The 24,319-nt window shown below is 42.1% G+C and overlaps 1 protein-coding gene across 1 annotated transcript in view; it reads right to left on the bottom strand.

Annotated features, from left to right (window-relative positions):
- Positions 1–2,918: 2,918 nt before the first annotated feature.
- The window catches only part of EGLN3 (egl-9 family hypoxia inducible factor 3), a 28,602-nt gene continuing 7,201 nt past the window's right edge, over positions 2,919–24,319 (bottom strand). Inside the window, exons 2-5 of the mRNA XM_033851193.2 lie at positions 9,027–9,146; positions 7,294–7,430; positions 5,460–5,533; positions 2,919–4,595 (exon numbers count right to left, since the gene is read on the bottom strand). Coding sequence (XP_033707084.1) covers positions 4,564–4,595; positions 5,460–5,533; positions 7,294–7,430; positions 9,027–9,146 — 363 coding nt within the window. The 3' untranslated portion in view covers positions 2,919–4,563. The remainder of the gene's footprint in view (positions 4,596–5,459; positions 5,534–7,293; positions 7,431–9,026; positions 9,147–24,319) is intronic.

Below are 24,319 nucleotides of genomic sequence, written 5' to 3'. Positions count from 1 at the left end.
AGAGCCTTGCCTAGCCTCCTCTCTTGGTTTCCACGTATCAGATGGAGAACTGTCAGTAATAGAACCACACCGTCATCTCCGCCCGAAGCCCAAACTGGAAAGTTAGGTGTATTAAAAAGAAAAAAGTTTTCTTTCCTCCCCTCAGAGGGCATCAACATAGGGACATGAGGGCAGCAGCTTGGACGCTGTCCAAATGTCCCCATGCACTGTGGCCTGCCGGGAGGCCTCCAAACCACACCCAGGAAGTCCCAATCTGTTTTTCTTCCAGATGGTCCACAATGCTTAACCCTGCTCTATGGGGAATGGCGCGCTCCATACAGCTCCTGCCCAGGGTTAGCCGGGAGGCCAATGTCGCCCATACTTCCTCCACGATCCTGGGAGGCATGCAGCAGAGATCCCATTGCAAAGACAAGGGAGTATTCAACTATGACACTGATGTTTTCTGCTCATGTGGTTTCTACTGAATAACTGACATTCCTTCAGGATACTGGGCATGAGACCCTCGTTGATAACCCAAACCTCATGTAAAGACATCAGGCGGCAAGCACTTAAAGATTCCCCTCTTCCAACTCGACTCATTCCTGCTTTTGTCTGGCATCTCCTCTGCAGGAAGGAGACAGCAAAGAGAGCAAATACTGAGGAGCTGGAAGTCTTGAGTGTGCTATTCCTTCACCATGTAATGTCTGACAAGCCATCTAATTGCTCTGAGTCTGTTTCCTCATCTGAAAAGAGGAAGAGCTGTCTCAAAGCTGCAAGGAATAAACATGTGAGGGCGCGTAGCACAAGCCTGGCATAGAGCTTATTCTCTGAGTATGCAGAGTCATCTTACCGACTGCACTACATCAGGACACGAACCTCTGACCTTGGCCTTGCAAATGTAAAGAGAAGATAAGCCACAGTAAGTCCAGGATCTCAAAGGATCTAACCTATCAACAAGGAAAGATAGCAACATATTAAAAAATCACTTTTGGATGGGAGTAGAGTCGATCTGAAGCCAGACTGGGTCTTAAACATAAACCAGCATATATTAGCCAAGAGTTCAACTATAACCAGCTTCATCTTGAAAAGAACTATTTATTTCCATTCTGTTTTGACAATAGTCTCTAACCATCTGGCTAACCAGTATTCTTTTCATGCCATTCAAAAGAGTCAAGACTGAAGCTAAGTCAATTTTGTATTACTTTTATTTAAAATAACTTTACCAAGTACATTCCTTGGGCTTGTCCTCATAGTTGATCAAATATAAAAGTACCTGACATGTCCAAACCCCTATTTTATATAAACTGCTGACCCAGCATGGCATTTCCCATCACTGCTTCCTAAATCACAGGAAATTTCAAGACCGTAGGGCCAAAAGAAATTAGGATGACCCAGCCTCTAAAAAACCTGATTTAAAGAAGAAAACCCAAATCATATCTGAATGGATAATTCATGATCCAGACAGCCCAGCATTTAATTGGTATTAACTACTCCACTGAAGACCTATTTAATGCACTTAGGTAACACTTTTTATTTCCATGAAATTGGATCTTTGGTTCAAAATTTAATCTCCTGCCAAGGACTCTGCTCTATGTAGGTGACGTAACACTGAGGTAGGCTCTTAACATGTCATTGCCAGGAATATAAAAGAAATTGATCCGATTATTTGCTAAATAATGTTTCTTCATCAGGGCTAAGTTGTCCCCTAAGTGTGCTGTCACAGAGGGGAGCAAAAAGCAGTCACTATTAGTTGTATTTTTCAGGACTCAAATTCAGCCATGAAAAGAATCAGTGCATTAAAAATTGACTTGATACATAGTTTATTAGGTTATAGGACCTTTGTCTGGAAGGAATAAGCAAGGCCTACGAGGTCTGATCTTCTGGCAAGTCAAAATATTGACTAAAATGAAAGATACAAGACATACTATTGGAACAACATGATATTCCTTCAGAATATCATCATTATCATTCTCATGACATTAGTAATCATGAAAAAAACTTAGCTACCATTTTAGGGAATATAAAATCCCTAATAAATAACCTTCTTCCATTCTCTCTTGCTGAAGTGTTTTGAAATTGTTCTGAAGGAGGAATGTAGTCTGTCCTATATGAAGCTACTCTTATGTTACTCCCACGGTCCCTGGACACAGAGGGCAGAATCCTCTTGGTTCAATCTTCAGATTCATTGTGGTCAATGACCTCTTCAAAGAGGCAAACAGACAGGAGAGGACACTGTGACCAAAGCTTTCTAGTTTTCTTAGCCTAAATTTACAGGTCAACAATAAGAGAAAGACGTATGTGCAAAACTTCTAGCGAGCCCTTCCTGCCCAAGATGGAGGAAATGAATCAAACCATTAAAACGTGACGACAGGGGCTTCCCTGGTGGTGCAGCGGTTGGGAGTCCGCCTGCCAATGCAGGGGACACGGGTTCGAGCCCTGGTCCGGGAAGATCCTATATGCCGCAAAGCAACTAAGCCCATGCGCCACAACTACTGAGCTCATGTGCCACAACTACTGAAGCCCGGGTGCCTAGAGCCCGTGCTCCACAACAAGAGAAGCCACTGCAATGAGAAGCCCTCGCACTGCAACAAAGAGCAGTCCCCGCCTGCCGCCACTAGAGAAAAGCCCGCGCGCAGCAACAGAGACCTAACGCAGCCAAAACAAAATAAATAAAATAAATAAATGAACAAACAAAAAAATGGGGCTTCCCTGGTGGTGCAGTGGTTGAGAGTCCGTCTGCCGATGCAGGGGACATGGGTTCGTGCCCCGGTCCGGGAAGATCCCACATGCCGCGGAGCAGCTAGGCCCGTGAGCCATGGCCGCTGAGCCTGCACGTCCGTAGCCTGTGCTCTGCAACGGGAAAGGCCACAACAGTGAGAGGCCCGCGTACCGAAAAAAAAAAAAAAAAAAAAAAAAAAAAAAATGCTACAGCAGGAGAGTGAGTTTATTCAACAAGTATTTACTGAGCCCTTACTATGTGCCAGGCACTATTTTAGGTGCTGGGAATACATTCCATTGATTAAAAACATACAAAAATCCCTGTCTTCATTGTGCTTACACTCTAGAGGAAGGATACCAGACAATGAACATAATAAATAAGTAAATTACACAGTAAGTTAGGAGGTGATGAGTACTACAGAAAAAAAACAGAGCAGTCGTGAGAATGAAGACAAGTCTTATCTGGAAATTTTCCAAACCAGACACACACACACAAAAATATGCTTCTTTCCTGGAAAGTCTATATATCTGTCAGTGACCAAAGAAAATATTTCTGGCCCCTTAATGTTCATGGGATTTTCAAACAAGAAATTACAAGGATTTAAAAAATATGAAAATGGAGTTGAAAACTAAGAAAAGTAACTTGCATAAAACAGGAGCTCAATAGAGAGTTCTTGAGGCAGCGGAATCTGTGCTTACTGTAGGAGCAGAGCTTCCCACAGTTCTAGCAAATTCCATGATTCTGGCCACACTGCCAACCACAGTGGATCTGAAGTCAAATCTGTTGAAAAGAGGCTACTAGGGTCAGAAAATGTGGAAGAACTCAAGCAGCTTTTCAGGATTTTTTGTTTTATTTCCATTTCCTTTTTAAAATACAGTGCCCTAGTTTTTGTGATTTTCTTATTTTGTTAAAGAAGAAGGGTGAGCTCATTAGAAAGGAAAACTGAAAAACAGAAATGCCCACATTTCCAACTCCATCTCCAATCTTAAATCATTCAAGATGCACACGTTTATTGTATATCAGTAGACCCAGGTCTTTTGACACCATTATCAGAGGCTGTTGGCTCTAAACTACCAGGAAGATTTTTTCCCCTTGATTTAAATTCAGATTTCATTTCAACAAAGCAACCAGAACAATGAATGAATGAGGTTCTCTAAGTCAGAAGTGAAAATAGAAAATAAATGGTGTTGTCATCTTTGATCAGAAAGTCATATTTTCAGCAAAATGGGGCAGAGGCAGCAAGTCCAGTTTGCAGGACCAGGAAAAAGGAGTGTCCACCCACAGGATATTTAGAAATTGATGACTATGACAGCAGCCCTTTCTAGAGGTAATAACGTCATTAGGTTGTGATAATCCTCCAGAAACCCCAACAGCCCTGGATTAAAAACATCTGGAAATTGTTCAGATGACACAAATTTCTGTTTCCTGCTGTTAAGGCTTCAGTGATGCCTCTCTGTGGCATCTGTCACCGTCTAACTTCTTTGCAAACCTCCTCCTTTCAAATCAGGAAGTGTACATAAAGTGCAAGTAAGATTCAGTCCCTCGCCTGTGCTTCCAGGTTCTTGCTTTGATACCCAGGATTACCAAATCTGACAATGAAACCGCTGGCCAGCTAGGTCGTCTGCAGGTATTTCTGGAGTTAGCAAATGAGTTCATCTGGCAAAGAGAGTGTCTGAAGGTAGATGGAGTCTTGGCAAGAAAACACAAAGTACCGTACGCAAGACAGGGATGTGAATGATGCAAGCAATAGGGGGGTTCTCATCACCGAGTCACTAAAGAAGTGGCCTTCTTTGGATCTCAACTCTTAAAAGTGAATTCAGGAACTGTTACTAAAATGAATGAGGCCAGCAGATTTCAGATCAGGGTCACTCCTCAGTGAGGGCAGGTTCAGTTTTCCCTGGGTTGGGAAGAGAAAAGAAAATGAAGAGGGTAAGGAACCAAATCTGATGACTTTCATGTCACAAATGTCACCCCAAAAGCCTCCGGCAAATGCTTCCCATCTTACAGAACAAAGTGAGCAGAGTGCCTCCTGACAGGGCTTAGCAAAATGTGTTTTCTTTGGGATTTGCTAGGTAGACAGTCCAAATGGATCATGGGTTAGGCAATGTTACATACATCTTTAAGATTTCTTAGATTAATTTTTCTTGATTAATATGCCCACAAGCACTGTGACTCTTCAAGAAAGAGATACAGTATATAACATTTCCCACATTTGGGGACCAGGAATTTTACCTTCCCGCAAACTGACTTGGCTTTCAATACAATGTATTTTCGGAAACGCTGCTTTACAATACTGGTTGGAGGGGACAGGAATGACCTTACGTCATTCAGTTTATATTACATGAGCCCAGTTTTTTTAATGAGAGTCACAGTCCCGTACCAATATAACAAATTAACCGTCGTTGTTGGGATCCACTGTATTTCCTTTGCAATGTGCCAAAATCATGGGCAAAATTTAACGTTATGTTTGACGGACAAACATTAACGATCAAAAGTTAACTGTTTCCCATCTATTATAAACTGTCACACAATCAGTGACAGTCACAGGGGATGTCCTTCGCATTTTTTCTGATTTTTCCAGAAGAGCTAAGGCCAGGGTTTCAGAATTAAGTCCACCAGGCTGTCATCATATATATATATGCAGTCCTGCATATATATACGGCTGAGACTGAACAGAGTATATTAGAATATACATAAAAATCTCGAATAAAAGTCAAGGATTGACTTGGTCAAAAGTCACAGAAAATTATCAAACACATACTAGTTAAATTCCTGAATTTCTTTTTGGCTTCTGCCCTTTCTTCAGCATCAAAGTACCAAACAGTCATGGCATATCTGTGAAAGATAAGTAGATATTAGAAAAGAGGTTTAAAAATACTACCAAAAATAAATACTATGAATTTCACATAACAGTCATTTGTAAAGCCAACATTTAAAACTTTTCCTATTATCAGAGGTCCATCCCAATTTTAATTTAAAATAAACTTCTCTGGTTTCAAGTCTATTTAAATGTAATAAAACATTTAAGGAATTCCATGTATGCTCCAGGCATTATCCTGGGCGATGGGAATTCAAATGGTCATGTGAATACATCAGCCTCTTACTCAAGGAGCTCAGGCTCTAGCAGGCAGGAAAGGAAATTTGACAAATAATGTAACAGGTTAAGATGATCTACACAGAAAGGGCTAGAAGGGAGTCATTCTGCTAAAGACTGAGAGACCTAAGCTGATGGGGAGAGCACAAAGGAGTGAAGCTTTGAAGAATAACTTATCAAATGACGGGACACGTAAAACTCCTGGCTTTTTTCTTTAGTTTTGGACATTGAGGCAACGATGCAATGGCCTCAAGCTTTCTACTGCGTCCCATCTATGGGACAGACTATAATAGGAGTAATTTCATGCATGCGTTTTCAAAAAGTTGCATTTTATTATTATTACTAGTTAATGGAATTTCTATAGCACCTGACTTTTTCCAAAGGCTTCCCATCAGCATGTGCTAATGTTTCCCCTGTGACCCTGGTCATAAAGGAACTTAGGAAGAACGAGGGAATTCTGCACAAATGACAGGGTCCAATTATTGTACAACATTAAAGAAGCCACAAGCAGGCTTTGCTGGTAGAATCAGTTACCTGCTCACCCAGGGCACGTCCCAATTTGGTATTTCATACGCAACTCTATGTGGGGCTCAGATCTGTGATTTCTGGAAGGGGCCACATAAACCTTAAGCTGTTAACACCTGTGATTTTGATGTAATCAGTCTTGTTAAGGTTTAGGCATTACCTTTCTACCCAACCTCTCTCCTCCCTGCGCCCAACTGCTATTCCCAATTCAGGCTGCACCCCACAGAGCTCCAATACCACCTGCTTTGGCCATAAAACAAAGGCAAATGAGAGGCAGAATCTGAAATTAAGATTACATCAAGGGTTTTCAGATTAATAGTAAACAATACTAAATTGTTCAGTTACTCTGAAAATCTCCCCATGCATGATCTAAAGAAAGAAGTCTGAAAAATCCAATTGTTGGGACATGATGGGTATAGTAAGCCCAATCTAATTTTAAGCTCAGGAAAGGGTAAAAAGGAAAAGAAATCAGAACAAATTCCTCTTTCTTTTTTTTTTTTTCTTTTAAATTTGTATCGGAGTAGAGTTGATTTACAATGTTGTGTTACAAATTCCTCTTTCTCTTCTCGAGGTTCTTTCTCTGCTTGCAACTGGCAACTTGTAAACTCATCCAGAGCTAACCAGACAGAATTCCTGTTATGTGGCAGCCAACATTCTCCAGGGGTGGTTCAACGTTAGGTTTTTTTTTTTAAAGGGGGTAGGGGGAAGAAAGGAGAGAAGAGAAAAATGCTCTGGGAAATTCGGAATCCAAGATGCTCACCTAATGGAAAACAATTTGTTAATAGTTCAAACTGATGTTAGGTTTGTGTACTAGAGAACCCCAAATTTCTCCTTTAATTTTTATTGACTTCAAACAGGTTTGCTAGGAGCTTTGGGGGGTGGTTGGTCCCTCATCTGCATAGAACACAAGTTTAGAGAATTCTCTGGGCGTTTGTACACGGAGCTTCTCAAGAGGAATCGTGGCCCTGGCCGTTACCTGGTTGCATAGGAAGGCTGGACTTCATGTGGGTTCCTGCGGTCTGACCAGAAGAACAAGAGTCTGTCAAAAATGGGCTCCACATCCGCTATGAACGATTTCCCTTCTGGAAATATCCGCAGGACCCCACCATGTAGCTGAGGGCCACAAAGAAGGGAGATTATTGCCTCACACATAGTCATTATCAATGATACGTCAGCCTCATCTAGAAACAAAGCCATCTTCCAGCCGCCACTCCAAGCGCATGTTACTCCCAAATTTTTACTTCAGCCTCATCCTTTGTATTAAATGTTATTTCAAATTTGGCTAGATATATCTCCTTATTCACTTCCCACCAAATGAAGCCTTCCCACCCTCATAATCACGGAGTCCATGGATACAACATGGAGTACTACTAGGTCAAATCATACAGAATTGCCAATATTCGACTGTTTCTGACCTATAACCCCCTCCCGCCCCTCCCCCCAGCAATTTCATAGAGTTCAGTCTAATATTAACAGCTCCCTAGGATAGGGACCACACAATAACCTCCCCTTCAATTAGAATTTACAGCTTTCTTTTGAGCTCCTCTATCTCCTATCCGATTTCATCAGTTGAAAGTTACATGCTCTTTTTTCTGAACTCTCAGACGACCTTATCTTTCATGACATATATCACTCTCTTCCTTGAATTACTTTTTTTTACATGTACACCCAAGCTGTCCTACTAGAATAACCACGTCAAGGTAGAATTCAGACCTCACAGGTCGACGTTTCCTCACAGCACAATGCCCGGCGCTAGCAGGCACTCAACTATTTTTTGAATGATTTCATACTTTGTGATTTATCATCACTGATCTGACAACTTTACCCTCTTGCCTATAACGCTACCTTTCAAGATTTCAAAGGACAACTAAGGGATATATTTCAGTCACGTTACCAATAGGGAGCCGACACAAACCTTGTCACTAATTCACTGGTTTCCCAGGCTTAGTTTTTCTGACCCCAGATAAAATATCCTTGCTTTATGACAGCAAGTATCTGGCCTAATGAATAGTGAAAGGAGTTGCAGAAGGTTCAAAAGCCAAATAAGCCTGAAAAGTCCTCCAACTTCTCAGACTCCTAAATCATCCCCAGCTTTCAGAAAGCATACATATTCCAGACAAATGTTTGTCAGCGTGGAACCAGACTTCATATCTCTATCTATATATATGTTCAAAAATATAAAAATAAGCCATGAAACCTTTGGCATTCACAAACCATAGTAAACCATGGCAAGAGGCCACCAGGGAGACATTTTACTCCAAGAGGGAGGACTGTGTGGGAAACCTCACTTGGGGATAGTTTAATATCCTACAGTTCTATTTTTGTGAAATTCTCTCAGTGTTGCTCCTGGCAGGGAAAAGTATGTATCTTATTCCACATTGAGACTCAAGAATCCTATCAGCTCTGGATTAGACTAAAGAAATTGATCCCCATTCCTAAAATTATAAATTATTTTCTCTTCATCAACCATCAAATTATAACCTATAACCTAATAATGGCCCTACCCACCCACTCCCATCAAATTAACTTCATATCTATTATTTTCATCTCATCCACTTTAGTACTAACACCGTAAGAGGAAAAAAGAAAAAATATGAAATAGAAAGGATTCATCAGTGGGGATTATGAACTGCAAACTTTCCTCTAAGTCATCTGAATTCTTTTCCTATAGTTCCTAACCCCTCACTCTACTCCCATTATTCCAAGTACCTTGGCATCCCAGTTCTTGTTCAGATAGTAGATGCAGGTGATGCAGCGGCCGTCACCGCTGGGGTTGTCCACATGTCGAACATAACCTGTTCCATTTCCTGGGTAGCAAGCCACCATCGCCTATGGAGAAATCCCAGGGAAGCTGGTTAACAAAGCTGAACCAATCTTCTCCCACCAGTGAACAGCTGAGTAACACAGTCTCCTTGGGTGCCACATGACATAGTTGACTGTTGGCTTCTTCACTTCACGTACAGTACATGAATTTGGACTCTTCAGCGTATATGATTAACAGCCAAGTTATACCTTATGGCTCAGCCCAGTGGAAAGTAGTTCAACAATATTCCCACAATTCTAGAACATTTTGGACAGTATCTATGGTTGTCATTAGGATGCCCCGCCTTTCTTCAATCTTTCTTTTTGAAAAAGCAGGTTCTGGGTTCCCACCCTAGAGCCACAAAATCATAATCACTAGGTTTGGAGTTTAGGGATTATGCATTATTGACAAGTGCCCCTGAATCACTGAATCAATGGCTAAAGATACTTGCATTTACAAAGAGACAGGAACCAGTGATGAAGGAGAAAAAGGTTAGGCTTGTACAATAAAATGCTTAGGATAGAAAGAAGAGGGGAGGGTCAATGGAAGCTGTGCCCCGACTTGTCAGCATAGATGATAGTCAGATCCAGTTCATAGAAAAAGCCACAGACACATCTTAATGCATTCTTCAATGCTTGTCTTCCTCCTCCTGACAATTATCAAATTAAATGATAACCTGAAATTCTCTTCCTTTTGCCCAAGCGCTACCTGTATCAGTCAGGTGGAGAAATAAAGCAGGAAGCCAAACTAAAAATCCTACTAACAAGTACTATTAGGGAATTACTATGAAGAGGGTAACAAATCTCTAATTGTTCCCTGGAAAATTTATAGCAAAAAGTAGAAAAAATTAGACAAAGTGTAAAAAGCCAGTTCTTTTCACAGGACACTGACTTATTTCTAAAATATCTTTGTAGGGATGAGATACATGCAGGGAAGATATTGTCAACACAAGAGGAGAAAAAGGATATTTTTTCTGTTTTGTTTGCTGATGTATTCTTAGTGTCTAGAACAGTTCCTGACGCACAGAAGGTATCTGATTAAATTTGATTTTTTTCTTGGAGGGGAGGGGAGTACCGCGGGGCTTGTGGGATCTTAATTCCCCAACCAGGGATTGAACCCAGGCCCTCAGCAGCGACAGCGCGGAGTCCTAACCACTGGACTGCCAGGGAATGCCCTTTTTGTGTTGTTTTAAAATTTGATAAATGAATGAATAGCAAACAGCTCTTTCCTCTAAACAGTAAGTTTACTTTCTGCCTAGATCAATAGAGATTTTTGTCATTTTAAAGCATATCTTCAAACATACATGTAGCGATCCAGTTCACATTTTCCTTCATAAATGGCAAGACTGTTTCACTGGTAAAACAACCAGTCAGGTAGAGTCCAAACTAATAACACTAGTGGCTCAATGAATCAGCTTCAAAACCATGGGTGCCAAGTCACTCCCAGTGGTAACACGAAGACATGAGCTAGGCATGTACTTGAAAGGCTTCTTGCATACTAGAACAAAAATAAGGCTGAATAGTAACTTGGCTTTACGTGGATCTTAAGGCTTAAATCACCGTATCTCTCAAGCATTATATCCCTATACAGCTAGCAATCCCCATATCCTGCCTTTGAATGTCTAAAATGTCAATGCAGTGTCATCTGAGAGCTGAAGTTAGGCTGTGAGCTTGAACATCTTTCAGAGGCGGAATTCTGAGGCTACTCCAATCGAGATTTAACAAATGTTGGTACCACCAAGCAAAGGATGGCTTGGGGAAAGGTGATCGGTAGCAGACAGAAATGATGAGTCTAGCTGGGGAAGAAGAGATAAATGAAGTCGCCTATAATGACTAGGGAATTACCCATCCCTGGAAGCAGCTATTAGGATTATAAGAGCCACCACTGAGCCAATAATGAAAGTCACTTAAGCCACAAACAATTATAGGCTGAATTCCCTACCAACTCAGCCTCTCCCCACTGTGAAGCTCTGAAAAGAAGAAAAAGTACTCCATCAGTGCTACATAATCGGGCAGAAACAGAGACACAGATGTAGAGAACAAACGTATGGGCACCAAGGGGGGAAGTGGCGGGGGGAGGTGGTGGTGATGGGATGAATCGGGAGATTGGGATTGACATGTATACACTAAAATGCATAAAATAGATAACTAATAAGAACCTGCTGTATAAAAAGTAAATAAAATACAATTCAAAAGAAATGCTACATAATCTTATATTCTTAAACAGCTTTACTCTAAGGAAAAGGTCAGTGGTCTGGATGTCTGCCATCTAATTTACTCTGCAACTAATCATGTGATCCCAGGCTTGGTTTCTTTCCTGTAAAAAATGGCTTGGGTTACCCAGCCTCTGATGGTCCAAGAAGATCTCAGACTCTATCTAAGCATCAACCCCGGAAGCAGCAACAGAGTTCTTCAGGGCATTAGGAAGTGCTTAACTGCCTCAGGACTCAGCTTAGAGCAAATACTGATAAAAAGAGACACAAACTCAAAAAAGTACGTCCTTTTGTGTGTACTGCTGCATCTATAAAACCCACCCGTAGAGAAGGAGCTAGCACATTCCAGGGGACTTATCACTAGGACAAAACTCCTAAGTGTCAGCAAAGTATCAGATTGCTTAAGGGAGAGAAATAGAATTTTTCTGGCCAGAGTGAATCTTCACCTTCTCTCCTGGTTCCTGAAACCATAGCATCAAGTTCAAAACAATGCAAGCAAATCACTGTGAGCCTCAGTGGGCCTGTTGAAACTACACAGGCCAATTTTATCAGTGTTTTCTGGACAAGAGCCACAGGAGATGGGTCTTGGCTTGGGCACATTCCCAGTATCTGTTGGGTTTTGACACAGTCTAAAACCAGGAGGCTAAGGATGCGCTGAGAAGCAAGGCTCACTTCAATAACGTCATGCGTTTCTATGCCAAATCATGCACGGGGCAGAAACAAACCCTGGAAACCGATCAGTTAGTTCTACAGAGCTGCTATCCAAACCTCATCAAGCCAGCAAGGGAGTTAGAGTGTACAGAGGAGGAGAACGCTCCAGGACAATAAGAACATCACCAGAGTACTTCAGTGATCATGTGACAAACACGCTGCGCAATAACACCGACACCCATCAGGAGGAAGTCTCACTTATCGCCGACTTTTTATTTGCCAGAACTTGCGGACTAGATTAATATTTGAAATTTATACAAGTTTAATAATATGTTAGTGTGACCTGCAATAGCACATACAATTTAGTCCTATACTTCTATTCTTGGATGGGCAGATAACTCCACATGTCCCCTTATGTATTCACCATCCCTTCCTACGGCCCCATCGTGGACACCCCCCACCCCCTGCACCATGCCCAGAGGCTTCTCCATAGCTATGTAGCAAAAGGAAATGAGTGGAGAGGGGTGAACCCCTCCCAGGCTCCCAAACTGGCTCTAGACCAGAGATACGTGCTCTGGATACCTAGGCGGCCACGTTCAGGCAGTAAATGTATAAGGATTCTTTGAAAATGTACACAGACCTATAGAACTTTTTTTTTTTTTTGCGGTACGCGGGCCTCTCACTGTTGTGGCCTCTCCCGTTGCAGAGCACAGGCTCCGGATGTGCAGGCTCAGTGGCCATGGCTCACGGGCCCAGCCGCTCCGCGGCACGTGGGATCTTCCCGGACCAGGGCACGAACCCGTGTCCCCTGCATCGGCAGGCGGACTCTCAACCACTGCGCCACCAGGGAAGCCCCAGACATATAGAACTTTGACAGCCAAACCCAAGTAACAAAATCTGCTCCCCAAATGCCACAGGTGGAAAGAAAACAGTTTCTGTTAAGGGGTATTACTGAGTTGGCTTCATAAAAAGCCATATCTCATCAATCCCAAAGGTAAAGTTGAAAGAGGAAAGTCCAGGATTTCCATCCCAGTGCCTAAACAGAATGTTCTTAATTGAAACAAGTTTGATCGCATATATACACCATTTCAAACAACTGGCATCATTGACCTCCACTGTCATTCATGGGTGGGAAGGGGACACATCTGTCCTATCCCAGCCTCCACTCAGATTCACCACTTCTCTAAAAACAATCAACAACATAGATGTTTCATAGAAATGTATTTTACATCACTCATGACTTCAGCGTCAGTCACTAGTATGACTTGATCTTAAAAAAGAGAGTGACGTTTTACATAAAGTTTAACTCAGCAAATTAAAATAGTAATCAAGTCTTATTTTACTTACCAAATTTGCAATAAATATGAACCCATTTTTAAAAATTTGTCAAGAATAGCATAACTTCAAAACTGCCAGGCTGAGTGACCTTTAAACTGGTATTTTGGTCCACGGCCAAATGCTAGGCCCCTCTAACCGTGAAGCAGAAATACCAGCCAATCTTGGTAAGGATTTGTTTTGAATTACGAACGGTCCCTAGCAAAGCATATTTTAATAAAATGTAACCTAAACACAGAATAACCTGTACTTAACCTCTTCACACCTCAGTTTTCTCATCTGAAAAATGGGTTTATGAGGATTGACGGTGACAATCCGTGTAAAACAGTGCAAGGCCTGGCACACACTAAATGCTGCTTAATGTCAGCTATTTTTAAAACTGATGATGTGCATGTTTTTGTCTTCCCCTCCACTGGGGCTTCAGAATGTCTCCCCTTCAGGGATCCGATCCTACCTAAGTGCTTTGTAGCTTCGAACCCGGGGCTGGCAAACTCATATAGCCTGTGGCCCTTGCAAGTAACATAAAAAATTGAAGCCAACCAGGTATATATGTGTCAAAACTCTAGAGTGTGTACCATGCTAACTACAACTAGGGAATTTTCTAACCTTGGCAATGAGGGGCCGGTGTTACAAAATCTTCAGATTTTAGGACAGTAGCAGGGAACTGAACCGGATTTGTATGTAAACTCTCCTGTATATTTTTTATCCCGATTGTTAAATCAGGGCCACAAAAAAACATATCAGGCTGGATTTTGAGATCACTGTCTGAGGCTCTCCCAAGAGATCAAGCTACTCTGTGTTACTTCCTGAGCTACAAGGAGGCACCTTCCCCATTTCTCTTTACCAGGCTCAGATGTATCCTTCATCCTTCAGTGCCATCCACATTGCACAGGCCTCTGCCAAACCTCTCTCCCCTCAAGTCCTTCCCCCATGTCCGCTCTGGATATAGCAATGGGGGCCCAGGATCCCTCCTCTCTTTACCATAAGACACTAACCACATAGAGTATTAGATGTGTAAAGACTTGAGAAGAAATACACAAGGCCATGCACCTTGTTTAGCTTGGAAAAACAGCTAAGCAAATGTAAAAGCTGAAGTTTTCTGGTCAGAAATGGGTCCAGTTTATATTACCTAAATCGGACAAAAATCATATGATATCACTTACATGTGGAATCTTAAAAAATGATACGAATGAACTTATTTACCAAACAGAGATAGACTCATAGACATAGAAAACAAACTTATGGTTACCAAAGGGGAAGGGGTGGGGGATAAATTACGAGTTTAGGATTAAAATATACACACGACTATATATAAAATAGATAACCAACAAGCACGCACTGCATAGCACAGGGAACTCTACTCAATATCTTGTAAGAACCTATAATGGAAGAGAATCTAAAAAAGAATATGTGTGTGTGTGTATGTGTGTGTAAGGGAATCACTTGTACACCTGAAACTAACATGATATTGTAAATCAACTATATTTCAATAAAAATTTTAAAATATATATATATATTACCTAAATCACTTAAATTCCTACAATATTTACAACGCATCTTTACAACATAGTTGCAACTATGCAAAGCTTTCTTCAACAGTTTCAAGAAAATGTCACTAAACAAGAGTTCACCTTGCGGCCAGCCTCTTACAAAAAAGCAAGCTCTCAGTGTGATGAACAGCTCATAAGCAGAAGAAGTGCTTTAGAGTCTTTATATTCATTCTCATGTCATCTAGATTGGCATAAAGAAATTAGCTGGAGATAACGTAGGCACTTTAAGGAAACAAGTGTGCAAACTGTCACTAGTTATTTTGGCATCTTGCTTGTTATCTGTCTTGTTAGTTAAGAGCAAGCCTAGCTAGTTCCTTCCTCCTAGTGCCCTAGTTAAAGACTGAGGTAACAAAATGAGGGAGAAATGGGAAATATGCTTTTGGTGGGCAAAAGCAAGAGCTGTGTCCAGCTACCACGTTCCCCTTCCCAAAGTTTCAGCATCTGACCACACAATTCAGAAGATTCAGAACATCAGTTAATATCCATCAGGTAAGTAATCTTGAAAACGAACCCCAAGTTTTTCACTAAAATGTCTTCTACTATTCTGTTTCTATCCTGGGAACTTCTGCCTTCCTCGTGTGCCCTAAATCCACACTAAAAATTCCCCTCCCTGAACCCACGTACCCAGAACTCTGCCACATATAACCTCACCTCCAATTTAGAGCAATAATCATTATGCCCCCATACCTGAACTTTGCTGAAATGCAGGAGCTTCAGTAATTCTGAAAATGAAAAATCAGAAGTTATTGATATAAGCAACTCTCAGTTGCTCTGGTGAAGTAGGCCTGCTGGTTCCTCCTGATCAGGCAAGAGCATCCTGCCTAGAAGGGCAGGGAATTTACCATATTCACCTGAAAACCTGTCCTCGGGGAGACCTTTTTCATCAATGCCCCTCTTTACTATGAACTTGATCCTAACTTTGGGATCATTCAACCAACTATCAACAACTATCAAGACTCTGAAACCGGGATAGGGAGGGTGGGAGGGAGGGAGACGCAAGAGGGAAGAGATATGGGAACATATGTATATGTATAACTGATTCACTTTGTTATAAAGCAGAAACTAACACACCATTGTAAAGTAATTATACCCCAATAAAGATGTTAAAAAAAAAAAACAAAAAAAAAACAAAACAAAAAAAAAAGACTCTGAAACCTTCTACTCAGTTCTCTTAGCTCCTTGAGATTCTTACATTAAAGAGCTGGGCTCCCACACCCACTCTCAGAAATATGCATAGATGCACACACACACACACACACACACACACACACACACACACACACACGCATGCATAAGGTCACAAAGGATTCACAGGCTTGTAAGGTCTAACTGAACGAGATCAAGATTCTATTTCAGGGGATCCTGTACTTCGTGCATGAACCTGAGTAAATCACCCTGAACTTGAATGAATCACCTTTCCCCAGAAGCCACTGAAACTCTCAGAGGCCAGGAATTTAAGAGACTATTGTCACTCCTATTCGAATTCTGCTTAATTCCTCTCCTTGGAGGGGATTCAAGCAGAGTCCTGCAATTAAGCACAGTAAACAGGCCCCGGAACATCGACACAGCAATACAGGCTGTTTGGGTTTGGGAAGGCGGCGCTTCCCGCAGAGGCCTGGCTCCCGGCCAGCGGGGTGACGGCTGAGTGACAGGGCTACGTGCGCTGCGTGAGGGTGGCAGCCAGCCCACACCCGAGCACACAGCCCGGCAGCCCGCGGAGGGAACCGGCACGGGAAAGCCCTCCCCCATCACTACCCCAGTCACCAGAGAAATGTACTCAGTAAGGGCTTCCTTGCAATTATGAAATCCGCAGAAGTCAGCCAGGCCCTGGGTTGGGGACATTAACACAGGCATTTAACCGTATCCATTCCGCTGCCTTTCCTCAAATCGTTAACAACTGCCATTTCCGGAAGACCCATGAAGCCAGGGAGCATTTCAGGTGGCAATTTACACATATTCTCTCATTTAATTTCCGGGTTAAGGGGAAGGTGAGCAGCGGTCACCTGCCCTGAGTCACCCTGCCCACAAGTCTTCGGTAGAAGTCATTAACCCTGGAAGTTATCATATTGACCTAGAAGTTACCTTATTCCTATAGAAAAACAAATTCAAGAGTAATCCTTAAGGCAATATGGGGGTAGGGACGTTTAACTTCCTTTGATGTGAGAAACAGACTTATCAGTAAATAAAACTTTACATGTAGCTCTCTAAAGGCTTGAACCGAATAGAAAAAAAGAATGTCTGTGACCACAGGATTGTCAGAGAATTAAATATGGTCGGCTTTAAATTCTCATCTGGAATGAATCCTAAAATACTTGAGGGAAGCCATGATAACTTAAATACAGTTGGTAAGACAAGATTTTATTGAGTAATATACAAAAATATATAGTTACCAATCAAAACATGTCAAGAAAAATGCCTTGAAGCAACGTTCTTAAGAGAAACCAGGAAACACTTTACTTGCAATTCCCAGTCGCTCTGAGGAGTCTTAACGTGGGACAAGGTAACTATGTTGGAAAAAGAAAAAGTTAAAGAACTTTCTAGGAAACCAGATCTTATATTCACATTTGGATTTCAGCACTTAGAAAAATATATCTGCTGAATGAAAGGAATGACACACAGCAAGTCAGAACTAGAACTCATGAAACTCGGGAGGCACATTTATTTACTGAACAAACATGCGTACGTGCCTGACACTGTTCTGTGTGCCTCCCAAATATTACCTCATTCAATATTCATAACAGCTCCATGAGGCAGGAACCATTATTATCTCCATTTTACAAATGAGGAAACCGAGGCACGAGGAGTTTAGGTAACCGGCCTTTTCAAAGCCAGTTAGTCTGGCCGCAGAGTGACCTCACACTTTACCCGCGCAGCTTATCCTTTGTCTAACATTAACCGGTTCACCTCTTTTTTGAGAGAACTAAGATCTTCGGTTCTTCTTGAAGTATTTGACTTCTTCTCCCCCTCACCTATCACCCTTGCCATAATGATAGAAAATCACAAAATGCAAAAAGAAAGAAAGAAAAATAGAGTGTCCTTGGTGTTGAGTCTGTGAACTAAAAGCTCCAGGGCAGTCAAGGGGGTAGGGGGTAGGGTGCAGGTGGGGTTGTATTTCAACAAAAGCCGAGAGCAAAGGAAACTGACTCAGTCCTGCAGCGAAACACTAGTTGTCCAAGTTGCCTTTGATTGGTTATTCCCACTGCAGGACAAACTCAAGCCAACTCTAAGCTCTGTAGCCCCATATCTGACTGGGATGCAGTTGGTCAGTGATCAGTCTTCTCCCCAGGCTGCTCTTCCCCTTACCTCGGGGTCTGTGGAAGGAAGTCAGCCTCTCCAGGACCTTTCCTTTTAGCTCAGGTGAACACCAGCCAAGGTTTTCAGACTTTTTCAAAGTCAGAAAGCAAATGACCAATTAAGAAAAAACTTTAAAGGACATACAAAAGTGTATTTCCCTTGGGAAGGCACCTGGTAAACTCCAAGGAATCCCAGGGATGAGACAATTTTTCCTTACTCAGGTGCAAAGCTTATTCAGGAGACTCTTAACTCCACTACTACCACATTAATTAGAATTCACTAAGTACAGAACTTTCTAAGATCAAGTGAATTAGAATACGCTGGATACAGACCCACTATGGCTTACAGGAGGGGTGATATCTAGAGGACCACTCAGACACATGAAAAGTAAAAGGCTCTTCTGAGAGAGATGTATAAAATACTTCGGGGAGCAGCAAGGGGGCTAGAAATAAAGGAGTTGCCTGGCTCTGAGTCTAGGGGGCAGCGATGGTGAATATAATTGTACCTATGTCCCTTCAAGATGGGGCTCCAAGAGGAGCCCCATTTTACGAACGTGGAAACTGGGAGAGACAAAAAGTAACTTAACGGGACATTATAGAACCAAGCATGGTCTTCCCACTGCTAAACACTGCTTCTACAATATCAGGAAAAAGTTGTTCACTGAAAACAGGTGCAATTATTTCCAGAGTGACCACGAATGAAATTGTCTTCCTTCAAGATAACACAACAAAGGATTCTCGGATGATTATCATGGCTTATCAAATAGAGGCTCAAACGATATTAACTGGGCAATCAAAGCCCTCCATGCAGAAGTAGGAAAAGGCAAGTGCCAGCTACTCTCCAATCTCTACCTAGTAAAACCTTTGATTACAGTCAAGCTGGATTCGTTTTTCGGCTTTCCTTCCCCAAAGAGTCCCACACCTCAGCCATCTTACCCTAGAGGGTCAGAAACAACCCTAGGCTTCTGAGTGGTGTTCAGTGAGCGCATAATAGATACTCAATACTGACAGAATCATCTGCTCTTTTCCAGTTTGTTCTCACCCCAAATCACTACGATGCTTTCTTGTTCTCCCTGGTGCCTTGAGCTTGCACTCCTTGCCAGGCTGTAGGATACAGGGGAGCAATACTGCGCAGATATTAACAAAGATTGTTCCCCTCCATTCAACGCAACAGGAGAGAAACAGTTCCAAATTATACTCCAATTCTGGTTCTGGAAAATTAACTTTTTTTTTTCTGCGGTACGCGGGCCTCTCACTGTTGTGGCCTCTCCCGTTGCAGAGCACAGGCTCCGGACGCGCAGGCTCAGCGGCCATGGCTCACGGGTCCAGCCGCTCCACGGCATGTGGGATCTTCCCGGACCAGGGCACGAACCCGTGTCCCCTGCAACGGCAGGCGGACTCTCAACCACTGTGCCAGCAGGGAAGCCCCTGGAAAATTAACTTTTATTGGAAAAAATAATAGAAAAATTGTGTGTGTGTACTTAACATGTTAATGTGTTTTTCTCAAAAATTTCCCAAATGAAACAAAAACACTTGCATGTTTTAGTTTTAGCGATCAATCAGCTCAGATCTGATCAACTGATCGAACGCCGACTTTCTCACTGATAGAGAAACTCTAAGAAGATAGAGCACCACCCCCATTTAGCCTCCTCATATTCATTTTATTCTGTGGTTCTCAAACTTCAGCCTGTATGAGAATTGCCTGGAGGACTTGTGAGCTTCTGATTCACTGGGTTTGGGGAGAAGCTCAAGAACATGCATTTACAGCATGTTCCCAGATGCTGCTGCTGCTGCTGTGGCAAAGCAAGAGTCTTCGTGCAATGCCTCACCCTAAATAATAAAAGGTCAAGGGGAATTAGAATTAGTCACCTGCACTAGTTACCTTGGAGAACAGGCGGTGGTGGGTAGAGCAGGAAGTGAGAGGAATTCCTATAGGGCAGTTTCTGGCACAGCCTCTGCATCGCGATTCCTGAAACTGGCAGGAAACATTCCAAGTGCAACTCTGTAGCATTGTTGAGGATTACTGTCCTGTCAGCGCTGGGGTGTGTGACTGTGGATAGAGTCAGATCTCTTCTTCAGGCATCCAATCAGAGGCACTGAAAGCACCTATTTGCCCTCTCAAATAAAATTACAGTCTCAATTTTCATTGAATTCCTTATCATATGGAGGTAGATTTATATTATTGGACCCATGTTAGAGATGACAGTGAGGCTCAGAGAACTGACTTGCCAAAGATCACAGTGAGACAAAATAAAATGTAAAACGTCCACCCCAGTGCCTAATAAGGTACTGACCAAATTAAGTTCAAATACAAAAATAAAAATCGACCTTGTTCCTAAAGAAGTGGAGATTAAGGTCCTGAGATGCTGCCTGCCAGGGTCTGAGCAAGGACCAGAAGCCAGGGTCCTAGCCTCATGGTCCCGGGCTTCTCTGAGGCAGACCTCTAAGTATGAGCTGCCAGGATCTGATGTGACTTGGTACTTTCTAGGGCCAAGCATAGAGTATCAGAACTAAGGAAAAAAAACCTTACAAAGCCAAAGTCCCTCCTTTGAGATGGTCCCTCACAGCCTGTTAATGTAATAAAATAGTTAAACCCTTTAGCACCAAATTAGGGAAGAAGTTGTAAAACCTTTCTTTCTCTTTTTTCTTTTTTGGCCTAACAAAATATTTATAGCACGAATGGATGAAGAAGTTGTGGTACATATATACAACGGAATGTGGTATATATATACTCAGCCATAAAAAGGAACGAAACTGAGTCATTTGTTGAGACGTGGATGGATCTAGACACTGTCATACAGAGTGAAGTAAGTCAGAAAGAGAAAAACAAATATCGTATATTAACGCATGTATGTGGAACCTAGAAAAATGGTACAGATGAACCGGTTTGCAGGGCAGAAGTTAAGACACAGATGTAGAGAACAAATGTATGGACACCAAGCGGGGGAAACCGCGGTGGGGTGGGGATGGTGGTGTGCTGAATTGGGAGACTGGGATTGACATGTGTACACTGATGTGTATAAAATTGATGACTAATAAGAACCTGCAGTATAAAAAACCAAACAAACAAACAAAAAAACCCAACAAATACTAAACTTTCTTTAGGTTATTTGTATGGAAATACGTTAATATAAATGTTTCAGACATTACATGAAATTTCTAAAAAATATATATATATATATTTATAGCTATTTTTTTGACACCCTGACATCCTTAAAATCAAAGTTCCTTTTAAAGATGAAATTAAGTCAACAGTAAAGGACTATTGGAGGCACTAAAAGTATATATCAAGCTTAATAGTCTCTGCCTTCAAAGAATTTATAGGTACATGAGGGGCAGGCAGGGTAAGCAGCAAAGAAATAAATCTACTGGGGTGGCCCGGGTTGAGCCACCCACAGAGTTCTAGGAAGCAGAAGGGAACTTCACGGAGAAGGCAGGAGGATGGATTTTTGAGGAGAAGACAATGAGGAAGCTTGGTTTGCCCGGCAAATCCGTTTCCAGCACTTCAGGGATCTGGAGGGAAGGAAGGCTGTCAGTGGGAGATTAAATGTGGAAAGGTCAGATGGGGTCAGACGTGGAGGGTCTTAAATGGCACGCTAAATTCACAGCATATACGGTGGACAATGGGGAGAGAGCACGGTTGGGTGTGTTTTTGGTTTTGTTTTTTTAAGCATGGAGACTGCTTGATTAGCGTTGGGTTTTACACTGCTTAACACCGGCAAAGCTCATTAAAATGGATCACAAGGAGAACAAGAACCAAGGGCAGGTGATTTCTCTCTTTTTTTTTTTTGCGGTACGCGGGCCTCTCACTGCTGTGGCCTCTCCCGTTGCGGAGCACAGGCTCCGGACGCGCAGGTTCAGCGGCCATGGTTCACGGACCCAGCCGCTCCGCGGCATGTGGGATCTTCCCGGACCGGGGCACGAAGCCGTGTCCCCTGCATCGGCAGGCGGACTCTCAACCACTGCGCCACCAGGGAAGCCCAGAGCAGGTGATTTCTGATTAAAGTAGGTATCTTTAAAATACTTCCCTCCTCAAGGATTTCTACTGTGAAAGGGAAACAAAATTTAGTTTTTTAAAAAAAGACAAAACTTAAGGTTCCACAGGAGCCTAAAAAAAACCCTCAAAAAGCCAAAACAGCACAAAATAGCCAAATTTTGAGCAATAATATTGCACGTTCCTGAATGAACCTTCAATGTTTAAAACAGTTTTGTTTACCTACTCCAAACAATCAAATTAAACTGCAAAACAATATAAATAGGAAAGAAGCCATCCAAAAAAAAAAAAGACTCACTGCCAACTTTGTGTGGGGTATTGAGATTTCTAAGTAATAGTCCCTCAGGTTTGACTAGACAGATAAGTAGAACTGGGAGGGGATGTGGAGGGAGGGGCACAGGCAGGATCTGTGATCTATTTGTCTGGAGAACACAGAGCAAGCTCCCCCCAAATGTTCAGACTGTTTAAAACAGTGTCTCTTTACTTCCAAGCAATGTTCAGAAAGAAGAGTATTATCCTGAATACTTCAAAACAACTTCAAGTTGCCCTAAGAGAACCAAAACTAGATGTCACTGCCACCTGGAATTGTGTTTTTCCATTTGTCTTCTTCCCACTGGCAAATAATCAAGACTACTATCATATTCTTTGAATCTCTGTATTTTGGAATTATTTTTATATGGTGATATTATTTTGGCTTCATTTTGGAAATAAAAATAAAAGTTAATATGAGATAGGTACATTTACCCCAGAACTTGAGAAACAGTGATCATTGCATCTCCTAAAGAATGAAAAATTGGTTTGACCAAAAATAGAACTACCATATGACCCAGCAATTCCACTCCTGGGTATATGTCCAAAGAAAATGAAAATACTACTTTGAAAAGATACATGAACCTCAACGTTCATAGCAGCATTCTTTACAACAGCCAATATATGGAAGCAACCCAACTGTCCATCCACAGATGAATGGATAAAGAAGATGTGGTATATATACAACGGAATACTACTGGGCCATAACAATGAACGAAATTTTGCCATTTACAGTAACATGGATGGACTTGGAGGGCATTATGCTAAGTGAGATAAGTCAGATGGAAAAAGACAAATACCGTATGAATCACTTGTATGTGAAATCTAAAAAATACAACAAATGGACAAATATAACAAAACAAAAGCAGACTCACAGATACAGAGAACAAACTAGTGGTCACCAGCGGGGAGGGGCGCAGGGCCAAAATGGGAGTGGGGGAGAAGGAGGTACAAACTATTGGGTGTAAGACAGGTTCAAGGACATATTGTACAACATGGGGAATATAACCAATATTTCGTAGTAACTGTAAATGGAAAGTAACCTTTAAAAATTGTATAAAAATAAAGGGCTTCCCTGGTGGTGCAGTGGTTGAGAGTCCGCCTGCCGATGCAGGGGACACGGGTTCGTGCCCCGGTCCGGGAAGATCCCACATGCCGCGGAGCGGCTGGGCCCGTGAGCCATGGCCGCTGAGCCTGCACGTCCGGAGCCTGTGCTCCGCAACGGGAGAGGCCACAACAGTGAGAGGCCCGCGTACCGCAAAAAAAAAAAAGTATAAAAAATAAAAATAAAATTGGTTTGATTTAAGGAGGTATTGACATTGTACTGAACATGGAGGACACTCAGTAAGTAGGAACCAAATGAAACCAACACAAGATGCGAAAGCCTGCATTACACAGCTACAAACCCATGGGTCTGTAAGGCTGGGACTGGGCAGAGGCAGGGGGTAAAAAATATGACACTGAGTCACTACCAGCTCACCAAAAACAAGAATAGGGACTCACCTATAAATCAATATCAAAAGAAGATACAAAATTAAGGTAAGAGCCATATTGGTTTAAGATTGAAATAATCGAGGGAAACAGGGTACGAATTTCTATGTATAAAGAACCAAGCTAACTAATCTTGCCTGGCAAACAGACACATAGTTCTGAATCTGAGCAAAGCAACGGCTCCTGGCAATCTGCCAAAGCCAAATTCCTCGGTCTGGCATCATAAAATGATTTGTCTGTCGAATTTACAATTCCAGTGTCTCTGGATTCAGCTACCCACTGGGCACCCCTGGCAGTTGCCCAGCAGAATACATCTGAACTATCATTACTGTCAGAATATGGGCATTTGACAAACATTGGAGAA

This window comes from Tursiops truncatus, chromosome 2 (assembly GCF_011762595.2).
Source record: "Tursiops truncatus isolate mTurTru1 chromosome 2, mTurTru1.mat.Y, whole genome shotgun sequence".
Classification (NCBI taxonomy): Eukaryota; Metazoa; Chordata; class Mammalia; order Artiodactyla; family Delphinidae; genus Tursiops; species Tursiops truncatus.
Note: the sequence above shows the minus strand (reverse complement) of the source record. Positions and strands in the feature narration are given on the sequence as shown.